Source organism: Amborella trichopoda, chromosome 1 (genome assembly GCF_054954075.1).
Source record: "Amborella trichopoda isolate Santa Cruz 75 chromosome 1, AtrichopodaSantaCruz75HAP2 v2.0, whole genome shotgun sequence".
Taxonomy (NCBI): Eukaryota; Viridiplantae; Streptophyta; class Magnoliopsida; order Amborellales; family Amborellaceae; genus Amborella; species Amborella trichopoda.
In genome coordinates this window covers 1,118,267-1,136,895 of record NC_142336.1, presented here as the reverse complement: position 1 = coordinate 1,136,895, position 18,629 = coordinate 1,118,267, and the positions used below count along the sequence as shown (strand labels likewise).

The following is an 18,629-nucleotide window of genomic DNA, read 5'->3' as shown; positions in this document are numbered from 1 at the left end:
TAAAGAAAATGGAAAAATAGCATGTGGGGGTACTTGATAGGCTAGCTTCTCGGAGCTGAATGTTCTCTTCTTTGCTAGAGAGAGAGGAGGGAGGAGCAAGCGTAGAAACTTTTTCTGGGTTTTAGAGAGAGAGATTTTGGTGAGCTTAGCGAGAGAAAGAGAGAGGAGAAATGAAGGGCCTGTTATAGAGAGAGAGAGAGATAGAGAGAGATTGGGTGTCTGCAAGCTATGTTAGAGAGAGAGGGAGGTGAGAAGTAGCGAGAAAGAAGGTTCCTGTTGAACGGTATCGAGCAAGAGGGAATGAATGGCGGAAAAACTTGGGCTTCAAGCCCTCTTTTGGGCAGACATGATGCCTAATAGGGGGGTTTGAATCTTTTAATTTCAGGTCCATATGGATATTGTTTCATGGAGATCACAAGTCCACGTATTTTGGTGGAGAAGTGGTCTCCTTATTTTGGCCCCTAAAACGTGGATATGCCTTTCTAAGGGAGATGCATATTCATGCGGATTTTGCAATCCAACCTGAGGAGATCAACAATCTCCATGGAATCATGTTTCCCAGAGAGGCATCTGTGATATCGAAACAGGCCCTAAACAAACAGTGACTTGTTTGGTTTCCTCCGAGTCATAAAGTAGTAGCTCTTATCAGAAATACAAAAGATAAAGAGTTATTGGAGGAACAAAGAGACCTTCCCCCCTTGGATTTTGACGTCCAACTTGCAAGGAGATGTGTCATGTCTAGCAAAGACGATGAAGTAAACCTTATTCTTGACTCACTGTTTTCGGTCTTCCATGGTCTAGACTCTAGACACACTTCGTTCATTGTTCCCGGCCTTACCTGGTCCCCCCCTTCTCAGTTGAAGACCTTTACAAACAGCACCATCTCCTTGCCCCCTGCCAGCCACCGGTCTCCGTTTGTGTACTTAATAATACAGGCTTTCCATTGGTCCATCTGGTTAGAGCAAAACCCCAAAGAGATTTTGGGAGCTCTAATCCAACTCTCCACCATTATCCAGCAGATCACGTCCATAATTGGTTTTTGGGCTTCCTCAAACAAACACCTCCACAATTTCTGCTCCTTGGACTTTTTATACCAGTGGAACCATAGCATTCGGTCATCCCCCTTGCTACCCCGGTCCTCTTGTAGCGCAGCCCCTCAACCCTGATGTCATCAAACTAAATTTTGACTGCAGCTCTTTGGTAAATCCAGTCCCTGCTGGTTGTGGCGGTTTGTTTGGAACCTACACAGGACAAACCCTTCTCTCCTTCTGGGATCCAGTAGGCTCTGCTGATGCCTCTCTCGATGAATCCTTGTCCCTGCTGTGTGCCATTACACTTTAGAATGGAGACTGGGATTCCTCCATCCTTATTGAAACTGACTTCCTCAATATCATTTTGTGGGCCAATAAGAGCCTTCCCATGCCCTCGGAGGTTCTGCAGCATTTTTGAGCAGCTCTTCCATCTCTGCCATGGTCTCTTGATAACCTTGCAATACATTTGGCATGAGGCAAACTCCCATAGACCATGGACCACATTTTTGGATAGATCAGTCTTTCAAAAATTAGAATCAGGCCTGATTCCCCAGGGTCTGGTTCCAATTCGACCTGTCGGTGATTCTTAAGCTGGATCAGGCTGTATTTAACAAAGATATCAAAAAAGGGACTAAAATCTAGTGAATCATAGCGATTTTGGGGCTCCGTGAATGGGAATCCTGTCGCTAACTATTCCGACCCAACTTGGGCAATTTTGAGTCAGATTAGTGATTCTTCAATCGCTTTTATAGACTCCTGTCACACATTTTGTTACACGTTTTTGTACCCAATTTTCTAACTACTACCATATGCAGTGGTCTTGTATACCGCCCACATGTACGAGTCTACAATATCAAAACAGAGAATTATTTATCCAAAAAGAAACTGGTTCAGTTCCATGAGAAATGCTGCAAATAAAAAAATGGTCAAACAAGATTCACATTGGAACTTGATTCAATGGTAGTTGACCTGTGTCAACCTGATGGCTGGACTACAAAGACTATCGAGTTGTATTTTACCATAACATAGTGGCAGCCAGACAAGAGTTCAGACAGGTGATTAGACCCCTGCAAGCTGAATCACTATTGATTTCTTGCCCAAGGTTTTTACCCTTGTAGAAATCCTTTGTCTGAATTCTGAGATAAGGTTTTTTTTCTGTTGATTTCACTCAGTGATAAATCATGGATCTGTAGTGAATAGCTTATGTTAGTTCCTCGACAGCTTAAGCATTTCCTCTGAATTTATTCTTTGTTTTATGATAAGTTTGTGGCATTCATTGAAAACTTTAAACAGCTTGCGAGATAAATCACCCTCTAACGTGTCCATTGATCCACTAATAGTTTGCATTATGTGAAGCAGAGGAATCCCGAGGGCCAGATGATGTTGGCATCCACTATGACTCCTCAACCTCTATCAAGTTCACGTGCTACTCTTGCGGATGATATTCACTTGCCATTTGGCAGGTCAAACCTCCAAACACCGTCACCATTTCACTGCTGAAGTTCACTAAATCTAATGGACTATGGAAAAACCGTAGTCTAGTGGGTCATCACTGTTAATTAAAATGATAAACAGTGATGGTGAGAGAGTCAATAATGGACCCATCATGGGGCTATGTCCTATTCCGCTGGGTTTTACCGCTGTTTATCATTTCAATGGAAGGTGATGACGCAATAGACTTGGGCTTTTTGATAGTCCACTTAGTTATACTATATCCTTTCTGCTATCTATGGTTGATTTTTCATGAGTAATTTGTTCAGAAAGTATTTGTTCTCTTCAATTTTATTTTGAGCAAGATTTCTTTATCAATCTGTACTTCTTGTGCTTGTTTAGTTCCTTGCTGAACGTTTCTACTTATTCTTGGCAGCTTGCTGTTGCATGGACTTGTATTGAGGGATAATGAGTACGATCTCGAGGTGAGCAGAATACTCTGCCTTACCTATAGCTCTAGATATTAGCTTCTTGCTTAAGTTTTGGGTGTGAATGCCTTCCAGCAAGCCTTTGGTTGGGTAAACTCCCAACAAAAAAGGCATTCTAAGCAAGTGGTTCCAACTATGTAGATCGAGCCTGGTTGAATGCATTTGATGAGTGAGAGAAGCAAACCATCTCTATGCACATTATATGAAAGCCCTAAGATAATCTCTATAAATTCGAACTCCCGTTACGAGCTGTGAGAAAAGTTAAAAGTTGTAATTGAGAAAAATATGAGAAAAACTCAAAACGGATGACATTTTTATTACAAGGTGACAGAAAAAGTCAAGTTAGATCCTAGTTTAACAAAATGAAAATCTAGAGGTAAAGGTGAGTCTTTTTTATGATCCTTGGGGATGCATTCTGCACCAATTGCAAGATAAAGAAGAGCGCCTCTAGAAATTAGAGTAAAATGAGAAAATGTTCTTAATTGTGAACTTAGGAAGTCGTATACGTGCAAAATAAAAGCTGGTGTGGGTATCAAGAGAGATTAGCCGGACAATAGAAATGATTTAGCCTTTTGTCATTGATTTCTCCTTGTTTCAATTTTACAGACTACTATCTGCTGATTAGCCTTTCACTTTTCCAATATAGACCTGTTGCAGGGCTGCGAGTGTGCTATCTCACATACTGAAGGACAACTTGCAGTGCAAAGAACGGGTACTTACTGCATCATCTTTCTTAAGTTTTTCATTTCCTGACAGAACCTGTAAGGCCTCATATTCTTTTGGGAAATATATGAAAAAAATCCTATTTTATAATGAAAATTTGAAGTAGTCCTGTATATTTTGTATTTTACACTCGAGTCCCACTTTTAAAAATATTGTATATTAATTTTGTTTTCTCTTCTATACATCAGATTGAGCTCATATTTTACTATCACCATCTCACATAAGTGAAAAAATACCCAAAAACAATAAATTTGTGCAATAAATAAAATGAGAAAAATATTGGTAAAATTTTTAAATTTGTAGGGTATTTTGGTCAGTTTTATTTAAATTAATTGTATTTCAATAATTTTTACAAGTGCATTATGATGAGAATTATGGATGTCCAAAATTTGAGCTTAAGTATTAGATATATATATATATATATATATATATATATATATATATATATATATATATATATATATATATATATATATATATATGGGGAATGATTTCATGCAACGGTTGTATAGTAATATAATGCAACCACACTTATAGAAAACTATTTTTGTAGCATTTGTATGACCTAAAAATTGCATATACCCTCTCTTCATCCTAATAGTCAATTTTCAAAAAAAAATAAAATTCAATTTTCATCATAGATACGGTTAAAATGAGTCTCCTGCAACATTGAATCTGGACTTTCCATTTTATGAATTTCAAGATCTAGGCTTTCACGAACTCAAAACCATTTTTTTCCTTTTTCAACGTTGTTCATCTGATGATAACAAAGCTATCCAAAAATTTTGATAAGAGAAATCCTTGTGAGGCCTAGATCTAAGCACCTTAACAAAATGGATGGCATATGTTGATTGGGCTAAAATAACACTCTCTAGGGTTCATTTTTTTTTGTGATTGTTCAATGGAATGAAACGAGTGTACAATTAGAAATTGGGATCAAACAAATGGCACTAACATGGTTTTGAAGGTTGTTGCATTATATTATTATACAACCGTTGCATGAAGTCATATATATATATATATATATATATATATATATATATATATATATATATATATATATATAAATTTAAAACACAATTCATTGTAAAAAGGTGTGACTCATGTGCAAAATATAAAATATATGGGACTATTTTTTAATTTCTAATACAGAAAAGGGATTTTCTGTTAATTTCCCTATATTTTTTGTAGAAATATAATGTAGTCCACTGGACTAAAGAATATTATACTTCGTTGGGCACCTGAGGTGTCCAATGAAATATTGGGCGGTGATGAAGATAGTGGGATCCACCAATGGTAGTCATGCTATGTTTTGTTGCATCCCATTTTCCTTCACTGACTGTCATTTCATTGAGATGGTTATTACCCCAGTGGACCTTGGTTTTCCTTTGTCCTTCCGACTGCTGTATGCTTTTACTTTCTTTTAACATTTACCACTCCGAGAGTGAGGATAATTTTTTTACTGCTGTATACTTTTCCTTTCTTTTAACATTTACCGCTCCGATAGTGAGGATAGTTGAGGATTCTAAGTTTGGTTGGTACAAGGTCTTGCGAATTGAACTAGAGGATCCAGCTCCCTCTTTGGTCTCTTCAGAACCCCTCATGCATCGTATTGTTAAATATCTGGCTCTTGCCGCCTCTACAAAAACCAAAGAGCAAGATCCTCAAACACACGCCCAAACCTCATATATCCAACCGGCCATTCTTCGTCTCATGATCACTTGGCTCGGGGACTGCCCCAATGCAGTTGATACCTTTCTCTCCTCGCCAGCCCATCTCCCATATCTGATAGAGCTCATATTAAACTCAAATTCTAGCCCTCATACTAAGGGCTTGGCGGCCATTCTTTTGGGTGAATGCGTAGTCTTTAACAAATCGATGGAGGATGGACGAGATGCCTTCATGGTAGTTGATGCCATAAGCCAAAAGATTGGGCTCACTGCTTATTTTATGAAAGTTGAGGAGTTGCAAAGAACCAATGTCTTTGTCTCGTCGATATCTGGACCATCCACTCGAAGGCCTCTCTTGAGATCAACGACTGAGGCCACCGAGGTGGGGGATATGCAAGGGCAGGATGAGGGAGAGAAGCATGAGCATGTGTTCCTGGTATCTCTATTTGATGGGGCGTTTGTTGAGTTCATAAAGAGTTTGGAGGTGAGAATAAGGGAAGGTGTGGTTGAGATATTCAGTCATCCCAAGAAGAAGGTGGCAGCTGTGCCTTCCGACTTAGAGCAGCAACAAGGAGAGGGAGATAGGGATTACATTACTCGGCTTAAGGACTTCATTGAGAAGCAGTGCTTAGAGATGCAGGTAAATCCTTAATCGCATGCTAAGAGAAAAAATTGGTAATAGGCAAAGTATGCTACAATTGAATTAAAGAACATCTCAGTCAATTGGGATCATCACCATCCAATGTTATGGAGATAAACTGGGAACCAGCAAAAGAGAACATGATCCCATCAATCTGAATTTAATTGGACGGTGATGACCCAATGGAGTATTATTCTATTAGATTATATTCTACTCCCTTGCAAAAATGGGTGCCTTCAGACTCAACTACTTTTTAACAACCATTGGTCATTGGTAGAATGAATCTCTCTCTCTCTCTCTCTCTTAATTGAGAGATTGTGTCGTGTCTAAACACGCTCTCTCATAATTGTTCACTGTTGCCCTATTATGTCTCATTGATCATGTGGCATCATGTCTAATTGTGCCTTTTGAGTGCATCAGGATCTTCTTGGTCGAAATGCAGGACTCGCCGAGGACTTAGCCCAGACAAGGGGCGAGGGTGCCATCACCGACATATCTGCTTATGGTGGTAGAGAGAGAGTGCATTCCGAGCCCCTTCACCGCGAGCTTCACGAGGCCCAGCAGCGCATTGAGACCCTCAAATCCGAGAAGGCCAAGGTTGAAGCTGACTCATCAAAGAGCCTCCAAATGGCCAAAAAGCTTGAATTGGATCTCAAAAGCCTCTCCGATGCATATAATAGTTTAGAGCAAGCCAATTTCAGGCTTGAATCTGAGGTTAAGGTCCTAAGAGTAGGAGGAGGTATAGGCGACTTAGAGGCTGCGAAGGCTGAGGTCAGGGCAGAGGTAGAGAGAGAGACTGAGGCCGAGCTTAATGATTTGTTGGTTTGTTTGGGTCAAGAGCAAAGCAAGGTCGAGAGGCTTGGTTCGAGACTTATGGAGCTTGGAGAAGATGTGGATTCTTTGCTTGAGGGGATTGGTGATGAAAGTGGTTTGGCTGAAGAAGGTGAAAGCGAAGATTGAAAATCATTGGAAAAAAGCTTGTATCCTATAGGACTAGGTGCTTAGGTGTCCCAATCACTCCTAGAAATCAGATTTCAAATCCGGCGTCTTTGGATGCAATACAAAGTTTGGGGATTTTTTTTATTTTTATTTTTTTCTTTTTGGGTCTTTCAGAATGGCAACCCAGAATCGTGCAATTTTACATCTAACGTCTAGGCGGCTGTGACCTTCTTGTAAGGATCTTATCTTGTACTCTTATGGAAAGAAGGTGGGTCGGGATTGAGACAATTGCTGCCCTGGGTTTGTTATTTATGCTTAATTGCTTTATTTATGGGTGAAGAATAAGCTGTTCTGTATAGCTGAACTTGTACAGTTTTATGTATTGGATAGGGATTTTCTTTGTTAGGGGGGCCTTGAGAATCTGGTTGAATTTCTTACTCAGAAGTAACGGATATAATGGTAATGGTGCCACCTGTTAATGTAAATAACAAGTCATTAGAGAGGGTAGGGGTCTGGTGCATTTACTGACTCTGCCCATCCAAAGTCCATCTTGAAGATGGATTTTAGATCCAAAATTTCAAAGATCATCTGATTTGCATTGCTTTTGGAGTTATGATTTGATGAATTTGAGGTAGAAATGGATTTGCAGTGATTTGGAATGTGTTTTGGGTCCTAGAATCGGTATAAACCAGAGCGGATGAATGAGTTGCTGGAGTCGCCGAGAACTTTTCTGTGTAGGAGCTTTGTAATTGTTGTGTTTAATGGCAGTATTACAAGGATATCAATATTTTTAGAAAGGAAAAGGTTGAAATGTTTTTTAATGTTAGTTTTTTTTATGTGCTTATCCTTGTTTTAATGGCAGCTTTTCCATAAAAGCATTTGGTTTTGGTTCTAGTCCCGCTCTCTTCATCACCAGCCAACCTTGTAGCTGAATGGGGATAATTGTGATGAACACATGACCCTGTAGCTGATGGTGATCATTATGATGAACACATGACCCTGTACCTGAATCGTAAAGAAAGTTACGACCCTTGCATGAAATCATTCCCCTTAGGTTTTCTTATTTTTAATATCAGTGGCTCTTTCCAAACTAAAACCGATTATTAGAAGAAAAAGGTTTCTATACGTCCCTTACGGCATAGATGATCTATGCTTCCCCTACCATCCAACCGTCCAATTTTGATTAAGAGAGTTGTTCACCATTTGATTTTAGATATGTTTCAAAGTATTTTATTTTTAGTTTTTTTTATACATATTATATGAATATGAAATTTAGTATATGCCATCTTCTCATTGGTGTGCACTTATAAAAAATATTAAAAATAATTTTTTAATAAAATATAATGACTAAAATACTCTTTGAAATGTTTAGAGGTATTTTGGTTATTTTATTTTATTGGAAATATTTTTTTATATGATTTGCTTGTATGATTTTAATAGAGGATTGGACGTACAAAATTTGGTGCTAAGAAATAATTAAAAATAAAATAATGTAGAGACGTGACATTGTGATTGGGGCAATCTTAGCTTTATATTCAGAATGGACTGTTAGATGAGGAGAAGTATATAAGTTTTATGTTGTAGAGAAAGCATAAAGATGAATTTTTTATCCAAATATTTAGGAAACATGATCTAGGTCAAGGTGATCATATATACAAGAACAAACAAAATTTTTATAATTTAAAATACACGTTTTTGAGGGATCTTGTTTGCACCGTCCAAGTTATTTTGGTCCTGTGCAGGTTTACCTTTAGCGGGTCAGCGGGCCCTTGTGTCCGCTGACTCACAAAACTTTTCAACCGAAAAATCCCTACATTCACATAAAACATAAAAGGGTAGATGCTACCGCATGGCAAATTGTTCACTTACTCCCTCCAGTGAAAAAACTGTTTGGAATGAGTTTTTCAATTTGAAATTCTAAGACCCACAAAAGAATTACAAAATAATTATTTCCAAAAAGCAAAAAAAATTGATATTGAGTTTAACATGTGATAATCATCATCATTATTATAGCTTTTTTTCAATTAATTAAGATTGGCTACACGAATTTAATAATTAATCATACTTTTAAATACTTAGGTGCTCTATTCAATCTTGTGACATTCTGCGTTTGTAACGCACATGAGTTTGATTCGAATTTCTTTTTTTCTTTTTGGGAAGTTATTCGCTAGGTTAAAGAGCTTGCATTGCCAAAATTAAGGGTCTCAAAGTATTTTTAATTGATATTTTACCCAGGGAGATGGAGAGGATCCCTTGAGGGAGCACAAATATTTTGACTATTAGAAAATAAAAATATCACATTTTTTAACTGTTATTTTTTTTTGACAAATTGATGCATGGAGAAAATAAAACTGGAACAATAAAAATAAAATAAAATAAATCATTGAGAGAATATACCCTATCAAAATATGCAAGTGAATTAACCCAAAAAACAAGGTCGTCAAGGGAATCTACCCCAAAAAAAATCTTATCACAAGATCAATTTGATTCAACTCTAATTATTTGATCATTGTCTAATTTGTTTATAATGATGGAGCTCTTACCTTTAAATAGACTTCAAAACAAAAAAGAAATAACTAAAAAAGACCTCTCTCTAACTTTGACAAATTTCCCTTTTTTTCTCTCCCCTCCCTATTTTCTTTCTTATCTTTTCTCTCTCTCACGTACCATCTTTATAATTATTTCTTAAATCAAAATATCTTTATCTTATCTATATGTTATTCTCTAAATTAAAAATATTGACTTTCCCAAATCAAATCACGCACAAAAAATGCTCTCTCCTCTTACCTAACTTTATCCTTATCTTAGCTCTCTCCCTATTCTTAATTAAAAATAAAAATAAGTAAACTCTAATATTTATTTGTATCACAAATGTTTCTTTAATTGCCTTAAATGAAATGAACTTTGAAAACAGCATTAAAAAATCATATACTTTTACTAATAAGTAGGAAAATAGTTTGATAGGGCTACAGTCCTATCAAAATAAATAAATCCTCACCTCATAAGTCATTGAAAATTGCAAGTCAAGCACTAGAAAAACGGTATATCGATCATCTCGACGTGAACATTATACTTGTAAAAAAAAAAAAAAAGTTTCAAGCTCTAAAATTTATAATAAATTATCTAGATCATTCATTTTGCCTTAAAAATAAGTGCCCGCCTATCGACAAGACCTATACATTTTTTAACTTTAAATATTTTCGAGCCATCATCGAGATTTCGTTACCCGATAGTGTTTTCTAGACGAGGATTAGAGGTGAGGCTTTATTTTGTTTTCATAAAGCCTAGGCCTTATAGAAACCGGATAATTCTGCCCATTGGCGCGTAACTTTGAAGATTTTCCTTAATATAAATATCTCTCCTCCCTTCTTCCCTAACAGCGCAAAGCCATGGCTTCACAAAACCCTAATTTTCGAGAGCTTCTAGGGGCCATGGCAAAAATAGAAGAAAACCCTAGTTCCAGACCTAAAACCAAGATCGTCTGCACTCTTGGCCCTGCTTCAAGATCGGTGCCCATGCTTGAGAAGCTTTTAAGAGCAGGCATGAACGTGGCCAGGTTCAACTTCTCTCACGGCTCCCACGCTTATCACCAGGAAACCCTAGATAATCTCAGGATTGCGATGGAAAACACCGGTGTTCTATGTGCAGTTATGCTGGATACTAAGGTGTGTTGATTGTATCTGGTTTCTGGTTTTTTGTTTGCTTTATAGATTCCTTTTGATGGCCTTTTGATCATAGATTCCTTTTGATGGCCTTTTGATGGCCTTTTGATTTGTTTTGGATTGGGGTTAGGCGTTTAGACTCGATTGGTGGTTTCTTTTTGGTTCTTGTATGTGAAACATTAGTTTTTCTGTGAATAGAGAGGGTCGATTGGTGGTTTCTTTTTGGTTCTTGTATGTGAAACATTAGGTTTTCTGTGAATAGAGGATAGAGTAGGAGAGGCAGTGGTACTGTTATTGATAACTATTGCATGCCCTAGAAAGTTATTTTTTGCCTGATTTAATCTCGTTCATTGTTGTTACTGGTGTTATTATGATTTATAATTCATAAAGAGATCCCCAACAAATCAACTATTGATGTCTGTGTACAAACAAGAGATTTTAAATTTCAAGAAACTTATCATTCTTGGATTACTTGGAAATGTATTTTCTCTGTGTTTGGGTAGTGGGCATTGGAGATTCAGATTCATACCTACAGAGAAAGAGATGCAAATACTCTGATTATACTTTTTTAAATAAATCCTTATACTCTGATTATCATTCTCCTTTACGTTTTTGGGGAGGTCATCTTTTGATGCAGGGAGAGAATAAAAAAAGAAAGATTGAGAGACTATACCCTCTCTCAAAGACCCACCCCAAAACAATATCTTCATGCGATCAAATTCTATTCAATTAATTTTGATTTACAAGGAACTCTCCCTTAAATAGACTGAAAAAAAGATGAACACTTTCTTATTTTATCTCTCTTCCCTATTTTCTTATTGGATAAAAACCTGGCTGGTTTCAAATCATATTTATATCCTGGCATGGATTGTAATCCAACATCCAATAGGTACACCATAGGCGCAGAGGATTAAGCCCAATTTTTTGGCAATTACCTCCAGAATCGCTAGCATTTGTCCAAAAGGCGGACCCATTAAAACTAGATTTAGTATTGGAGATTTTGTTGAGAGATTTTAAGAAAGATAACATTCCAGGGGGTGGGGGGATGTTGCCCCATCTATGTTGCTGGAGGAGATAAAGATTTATAAGTATTGTAAAAAAGAAAAAAGATGACAACCTAATGGTTTATATTTTCCTATTTATGATTTTTACTGTATATGGTATGGACTATGGATATGGTCTAATACTGAAGTTTAAACATCTGGGAGGCTAATTTGAAATCAGATCTATATCCTTGCATCCATTATGACCCTAACATCCACCATTAGTTTTATACCCTGAGTTATAACTGAAATCACCCTACTTTGGGAATGAGAAAGATAGCAGTTTGTCTGATTACCCCTAGGTTGCGGTGGTCTAAACACTGCATACGTCCAATTTTCCTCACCCATGTCATGATGGTCACAAGGGGCATTTTCTGATTTTTCCCATCCAGCAAAACAGTTTTATCAGATTGGGAATTAATAGTGTCACCCCCCTGAAACACCAATGTCTGATTACCCCTAGGTTGTGGTGGTCTAAACACTGCATACGTCCAATTTTCGTTACCCATGTCATGATGGTCACAAGGGGCATTTTCTTATTTTTCCCATCCAGCAAAACAGTTTTATCAGATTGGGAATTAATAGTGTCACCCCCCTGAAACACCAGAGTTGGTGCTCCTCCCCTTAAAACCACCTTCAAGTTGTAGCGTGACTTGAAAATTTCCAAATCATTCTGTCTCACCCTAAAACAGTTTCCCAAGTAGAACAAAAAGAAAAGGGATTCAGATATCAAAGGATGACTCAAGTACATTGTGACCTCAAAATCAAATCTGGACCTTCTTTTACAAGCAATCAGATCTGGGCCATTAATTTCAATGGGGCATGGGTAAAGGGGGACATGGAAACGAAATCAAACTTGGAGGAGATCGATCCTGAAGCAATTTGGAAATTTTTTGGCTCCACACCCCAAAATTGGTTTTGAGGTGAGTGGAATGTTAAATTCAGCGTTCCAGAGACACGCTCACCATTTCAAAATGTCGGTTTTCTATAACCCAAATATTATACCTGTGGGATATTGGTGTTACAAATGCTGATATCTCAGGTTGTTTTCTTTTAGGGAAAAGGGACAACAAGACATCACGACATCACTATTTCAAACACCGATATATTTGTAAACAAATTATTTTTAAAGATCTTAGGCTTCATGGCAGAGGGGCAAAATCAAAAAGCGCACCTCCTGCTATTCCTGACCCAAAATGGAAGGACTCTCTTCTAATTACATCGCTCATAAGGATGCAGCATCAAATTAAGCAATTCTAAAATGGTTCTTTGATTAAAAAAATACTTTGTATTAGAAATTGTTACGCTAGGGCCACTCCCTAGATTTAGAAAATGTGATACCTTTTCTAAATCTGAATCTGAGAATTTCAATCATCTTTTCCTTCTAACAAACGAAAATTCATTCCCTGAATGATAACTGAACTGACTAAAGCTTTGGTCAATTGTCCCAATTATTTGGCTCATCTTGCCCAATGGGTGTCCAAACTCTGGTTTTGATGCATATCCAGACTGTGCAAATCTTGGGATATGCAAACCAAGATTATTGGGGACAATGCTGGTTGGATATCTTCTAAATAGAACCCAGGACATCTAAATCCCTTATTTAGATCATCTATTTACAAACCCATAAAATATGATTGTAACAGGCAATCAAGGGGTCTTTCAGTCTCTCCACATCGACCTTGATCTACAGAGCTATTTTAAATGTATTGGTTTTCCAGCTATATGACTTCTAATGAGAGAATTCTAATGAGAGAAGCTTTTTAAATTAGAAATAGTAATCTGAATGTCAATTATCAGTTCCAATTGTTGTATCCTCTCAAAGTTCAAACATCAGTATGTGACTACTATGCCTCTAAATTTTACATTGGTTCATCATGGAAGGGGCCAGAAATTCGAACCGGTTTCTTGAAGGATGGGAAACCCATCCAACTCAAGAAGGGTCAGGAAATCACCATCACGACCGATTATAGCATAAAAGGAGATGGGAACATGATATCCATGAGCTATAGCAAATTAGCAGAAGATGTGAAGACCCAAAGCGCTATCCTCTGTGCTGATGGCACAATTACTCTCACAGCACTTGCCTGTGACAAGATCAAAGGCCTGGTTCGGTGTCGGTGTGAGAATACAGCCACTTTGGGTGAGAGGAAAAATGTCAATTTGCCGGGCGTTGTCGTAGACCTCCCAACTCTCACAGAGAAGGACAAGGAGGATATCTTGAATTGGGGTGTCCCCAACAAGATTGACATGATTGCTTTATCTTTTGTGCGCAAAGGTTCCGACCTTGTACAGGTCAGAAACTTGCTAGGAAAGCATGCCAAGTCCATCCTGCTAATGTCAAAGGTATGGTGTTTTGATTTCAGGTTTCACATAGGGAGTGCTTCCATCCATTTGCTCTCTCTCTCTCTCTCTCTCTCTCTCTCTCTCTCTCACAAAGAAAACTGAAACTTCTTTCACTCTAATCTGTAGGTTGAAAATCAAGAAGGGGTTGCTAACTTTGATGAGATCCTCGCAAACTCAGATGCATTCATGGTGGCAAGAGGAGACTTGGGCATGGAAATTCCCATTGAAAAGATCTTCCTAGCCCAGAAGGTGATGATATACAAGTGCAACATCAAAGGAAAACCAGTGGTCACAGCCACCCAAATGCTCGAATCCATGATAAAGTGCCCTCGCCCCACGCGAGCAGAGGCCACCGATGTGGCCAATGCTGTTCTTGATGGCACCGATTGTGTAATGCTTAGTGGGGAAACAGCAGCTGGAGCTTATCCTGAGCTTGCGGTTCAAACCATGGCCAAAATTTGTAGAGAAGCTGAGAAATCCATCGACTATGGATCAGTATTTAAGATGACTATTGAGGCAGCTCCAATGCCCATGAGCCCATTAGAGAGCTTGGCTTTCTCAGCAGTTAGGACTGCTAACTCTTCAAAAGCGAAATTAATACTGGTTCTCACTAAAGGGGGGAGCACTGCAAAGCTAGTGGCTAAGTACAGACCTGCCATTCCCATATTATCGGTCGTTATTCCTGAGATCAGCACTGATACTTTTGATTGGTTTCACAGTGATGAAGCCCCGGCGAGGCATAGTCTTATTTTCAGGGGTTTGATCCCAGTTCTGAGCGCGGGTTCAACAAAGGCTTCATACTCAGAGGCCACCGAAGAGGCAATACTTTTTGCTCTCCAATATGCAAAAGATAAGGGCCTTTGTAAGATTGAGGATGCGGTGGTTGCATTGCACAAAGTAGGATCTGCTTCTGTTATCAAGCTTTTGACCATAAAGTGAGAGAAAGGAGTTTGAGTTGTGATGGGCGAAGTCTTAATGTGTTTCCTATGTTGTGCTCTTGGTTTTGGGGCGTTTCTTGTAGGTCACCAGAAGCCTACCTAAAAATTTTGGCCTACCCCAAAAATTTTGAGGAATTTTAGTAGCTTTCTTTCTTTGTGTGATTTTTTGGTGGTTGGGGTTTGGAAAATCAAAAGATGGTGGGGAAGGCCTTCAGTGCCTGAATTTATTTATTTTTGTTATTATTGATTCCCACCAGATTAGTAGAAAATGAAACATTGAAGCTGTAAGTTCAGCAAAAAATTTGATTAAATACATGTAAGTTCTCTCTCACACCACATAGTTGCATTTAAAAAGATCAAGCACAATGATTGTTTATAACTTCTAAGTTCTAATCATGAAGCCCAAAATCCAAATGATTGTTCATAACTTCTAAGTTCTAATCATGAAGCCCAAAATCGAAAGAGAACAAAAAGGAATAGAGGGTTGCATTGCTTTAAAAGAAATTTGATTAAACAGGCTCCTGTTTTCCGACTCTCTATATGTAAAGTCACATTAGAAAGATCAAGCATTCTCTCTTTATAAAGCTCTGCAATATAATTTCATTTGGATGCATGAGTATATATATCTACCAAAGCATGCTATGAGACCCCCGCCATTCTACAATAAACCCACAGCAAAAAAACTCAAAAGTTTCTTCACCATTATCATCTCTCTTCTAAACAAAGCAAAGGGAATGAAGAACCCAAAAAAAGAAATATCCATATTCTTCGGCAAACCAAAGCCAGTAAATTTAAACGCTATATACAGAAGAAGTTACTACTACACATGGGGCTTCTTCAAGTTTCGTCTCTCTGAGGACTTGCAGATGAAGAAGATGAAGAAGGTGAAGATGAGTTACCAGCCTGTGATCCAGAGAGAGAAAACAACCCATTAAAAGGCCATGGTACAGGTACCCAAAACCTCCTGTTATTCTCTCTCTCCCCTTCTCCATTTTGCTCTCCTCCATCACCGCCATTACTACTATTGGTTCCAGTCCCTTGAGGCAATTTTGATTCATCAGCTGGTAATTGAAACCTGCAAACTGGACATGAACTGTGAAGCTCAAGCCATGGCAAAATACAACCAGAGTGAAACTTATGCTTACAAGGCAACTCTCTAGCTTCCGCACCCACTTCAAAATCCTCGATGCAAATCGAACACCTCTCACTCTCTCCAGTTTTCACAGTGGGCAAGGCCTCCACTGCTTCTTTGGTAGCAGGAGGAGTCCCATATCGATTGGGATCATTCTCAGCCAAATGTTGTAACAGAAGATCCAATCCAGGCCCTATGACGTAATCACCAAGTGACGAACCAATGTTTGTCGAGCCCGTTTGGTCATTGTTCTGGTTGGGGATTGGGTTCGCATCAAATGATCCTTGAAGGATTATTGCCTGGTTCAATGGGTTTATCAGAATGACTCCTCTCTCTCTCTCTCCATCTTGGTTCTCGGATTCAGCGATCCCATTCCGAAGGCTTTGGAGGAGTTGCAGAATGGCTGTGCTGTTTCTTCTCCTCCGAAGGCTCGGTTCTGGTTCCAATAACTCGGCTTCGCTATGGTGGGTCTCTTCTTCTTCATCTAATCTAAACCTTCTTCTCCTCCTTGATGGACCCATCATCCCTAAAAGGATTGGAGCCCATAGAGAGAGAGCTCTATCGGAGACTGCTTCATCTTCTTGCTCTCTCTCTCCTTCACCCCCGATCTCTTCCACAAAGCCATCCTCACAAAATGGGCATTTGATTTCCTCCATTATGGGGTTCACCACTTGGGAACACCTGTGGCACCAGTATCTGGCAACCAAAGAATCCCCCATGTCTGCAAATTTTCAGAGACCAGAAACATCAAGCAGTAAAAGAGGACAAGAACCCAAATTGAACAATAAATCAATGGAAAAGGGGTTTGACTCTAGATGGTTTTAGATAAACAAGGATGATGAAATAGAAATACATGCAAGTACAAAGAAGCATATAAGAGAGAATAAATTAGGAACACTTAATGAAATATGAGAGAGAGAGAGAGAGAGAGAGAGAGAGAGAGAGAGAGAGAGGGGGGGGGGGGGGGATTGAGACCAGAATAAAAATATAAGGCACCAAATAAGGGGGGAAAGACCCCAAAAAAATAAACATCGGAATTCACTAGAGGGAAGGTTTTCCTCTGGTTATCAAGAACATAAATAAAGAAGAGAGATCTATACATGTTGATACATCCAAGTCCAAGTGCATCATGAGATGCTCAGAGAGAGAGACGCAGGAAATTAAGGGCAAAGGGTATAGTCCCCATGTATGGTTATGAAAACAAGCATAAACCTGATGATCACAATATGTCATGAGAGATAAGCCACAATATAATCAAACCAGATAAGAAATATGCCAAAAAAATTTGAAAGTGTTAACTGTGATGAGAAATTTCCCAAATTAAACACCAAAAATATCCCTTTGTTGGAGGGATGCAAAAATGAAACACAAAACCCGACATATAACATGAGGGACAGAGAGAGAATTCAGAACCTTGAAATTATTGAGAAACAGATACAGATCTAAACATATCTAACAATCTGATAAAACATAAGCAAAACAGAAGAGGGACAATCCCCTGACAAATATTGGGGTAATCCCCTGATTAATATTGGGGTAAAAGAAGATCAACCTTTTCAATAATGGGGAGGTAGAGCCTCTCTCTATCAATCAAGCCTGTGGATTTTGGGAGGTGAATTCAGAGAGAGAGAGAGAGAGATGCAGAAAAGATGAACACCTTCTCTCTCTCTCCACTTAATCTTTTTCTCCCCTCTCTTCCTTTAAATTTTTTTTTTCCTTTTTTAATATTTTTCTTTTTTAGGGATTTTTTTTTTTTTAAGAGAATTTCTCCCTCTTCTTTTTCACTTTATGGAGACGCGTAGGAGGTGGGATTTCGTTTTCTCGTATAAAGGACGACGCTCCTCAACGACCTCTCTCTCTCTCTCTCCCATCTCTTTTCTTTTTCTCTCTATTTTTTTTTAATATATTTTCTCTCTCTACCCTTAATTTTATTTCTCTCTCTACCCTTAATTTTATTTCTCTCTCTAGTCTCTACCCTTTATTTTCTTTCTCTCTCTACCCTTTATTTTTTTTCTCTCTCTATTTTTTTTTAACATATTTTCTCTCTCTTTTTTTGAATAGTTTTATGAAATGCCTCAAAACTTGACTTCAAATATCAAAATTAGTCTTATCCAGCCCTTTTGACTTTTTACCATTTTTGCCAATTCTTTAACACCCTTGGATGGTTACTTTAATTTACTTGATGAATGTTGATGATGAGATGAGATGGCTATTGGACCTTTATATAAGGAAAATGGTTTGATAGCGCCCCAGCCCTATCAAAATAAGTTAAGTCGCCCATTATAATTCATTGAAAATTGTAAGTGAAGTATTGAAAAACCTTTATTTCTTGAAAATTATATTTGTGAAAAAAAATAGGATTTAAAACTCTAAAAATAATATATATTACAACAAATTATCTAAGTTGTCCATTTCGTTTTAAAAATAAGTGTTCATATATCTACATGATTTGTATCTTTTTTGAATTTCAAACTTTATTGTTGATATTGGAGATTGATTTTTTAGTCATCATGAAGATTTTTGTTGCTGAAACTGCTTTTTTGACAGATTTGAGGTGCGGTTTTATTTTGTTTTCATAGAGCTTAA

At 38.0% G+C, this 18,629-nt stretch overlaps 3 protein-coding genes across 12 annotated transcripts in view; 2 read left to right on the top strand and 1 right to left on the bottom strand.

Moving 5' to 3' along the window:
• Positions 1-7,327, top strand: part of GC6 (golgin Putative 6) — a 37,681-nt gene extending 30,354 nt beyond the window's left edge. For 2 of the 7 annotated variants that reach the window (XR_016056581.1, XM_088868292.1), the window contains exons 16-20: positions 2,391-2,494; positions 2,899-2,947; positions 3,597-3,662; positions 5,219-5,983; positions 6,426-7,327. Coding sequence is in view for 2 of the 7 variants with exons in the window: in XM_088868292.1 (XP_088724418.1) it covers positions 2,391-2,494; positions 2,899-2,947; positions 3,597-3,662; positions 5,219-5,983; positions 6,426-6,443 (1,002 nt within the window). In the remaining 5 variants the exon portion in view is untranslated. Of the gene's footprint in view, positions 1-2,390; positions 2,534-2,898; positions 2,948-3,596; positions 3,663-5,180; positions 5,984-6,403 lie in introns of those variants that run through there. The other 5 variants (XR_016056572.1, XM_011630962.3, XR_016056529.1 and 2 more) reach the window with 4 other exon arrangements.
• A 2,973-nt stretch (positions 7,328-10,300) lies between these two features.
• On the top strand, positions 10,301-15,242 carry LOC18425196 (pyruvate kinase, cytosolic isozyme). The gene is made up of 3 exons (XM_006829762.4): positions 10,301-10,587; positions 13,512-13,973; positions 14,100-15,242. The coding sequence occupies exons 1-3, from the start codon at positions 10,312-10,314 to the stop codon at positions 14,910-14,912; spliced, it is 1,551 nt and encodes a 516-aa protein (XP_006829825.1). The 5' UTR covers positions 10,301-10,311; the 3' UTR covers positions 14,913-15,242.
• A 225-nt stretch (positions 15,243-15,467) lies between these two features.
• Positions 15,468-17,719, bottom strand: LOC18425195 (E3 ubiquitin-protein ligase SIRP1). Of its 4 annotated transcripts, none has more exons than XM_011630961.3 (3): positions 17,457-17,719; positions 17,144-17,255; positions 15,468-16,764 (listed from the first exon to the last, which is right to left on the bottom strand). In XM_011630961.3, exons 2-3 carry the CDS (start codon positions 17,172-17,174, stop codon positions 15,749-15,751), a joined length of 1,047 nt encoding a protein of 348 aa, XP_011629263.1. In that variant the 5' UTR covers positions 17,175-17,255; positions 17,457-17,719; the 3' UTR covers positions 15,468-15,748. The 4 variants fall into 4 exon arrangements, with proteins under 4 accessions (XP_011629263.1, XP_088724631.1, XP_088724747.1 ...); XM_088868505.1 differs by having other exon boundaries at positions 17,596-17,719; XM_088868621.1 differs by lacking the exon at positions 17,144-17,255.
• Between the last annotated feature and the right edge of the window lie 910 nt (positions 17,720-18,629).

Excerpts from the sequence above, each read along its gene's own strand:
- LOC18425196 (XM_006829762.4), top strand. The coding sequence starts at position 10,312 with ATGGCTTCACAAAACCCTAATTTTCGAGAGCTTCTAGGGGCCATGGCA. Across the intron at positions 10,588-13,511 it reads CAGTTATGCTGGATACTAAG|GGGCCAGAAATTCGAACCGG; the intron begins GTGTGTTGATTG and ends TCATCATGGAAG. Across the intron at positions 13,974-14,099 it reads CCATCCTGCTAATGTCAAAG|GTTGAAAATCAAGAAGGGGT; the intron begins GTATGGTGTTTT and ends TCTAATCTGTAG.
- LOC18425195 (XM_011630961.3), bottom strand. The coding sequence starts at position 17,174 with ATGATGCACTTGGACTTGGATGTATCAACAT. Across the intron at positions 16,765-17,143 it reads GGACTTGGATGTATCAACAT|ACATGGGGGATTCTTTGGTT; the intron begins GTATAGATCTCT and ends GAAAATTTGCAG.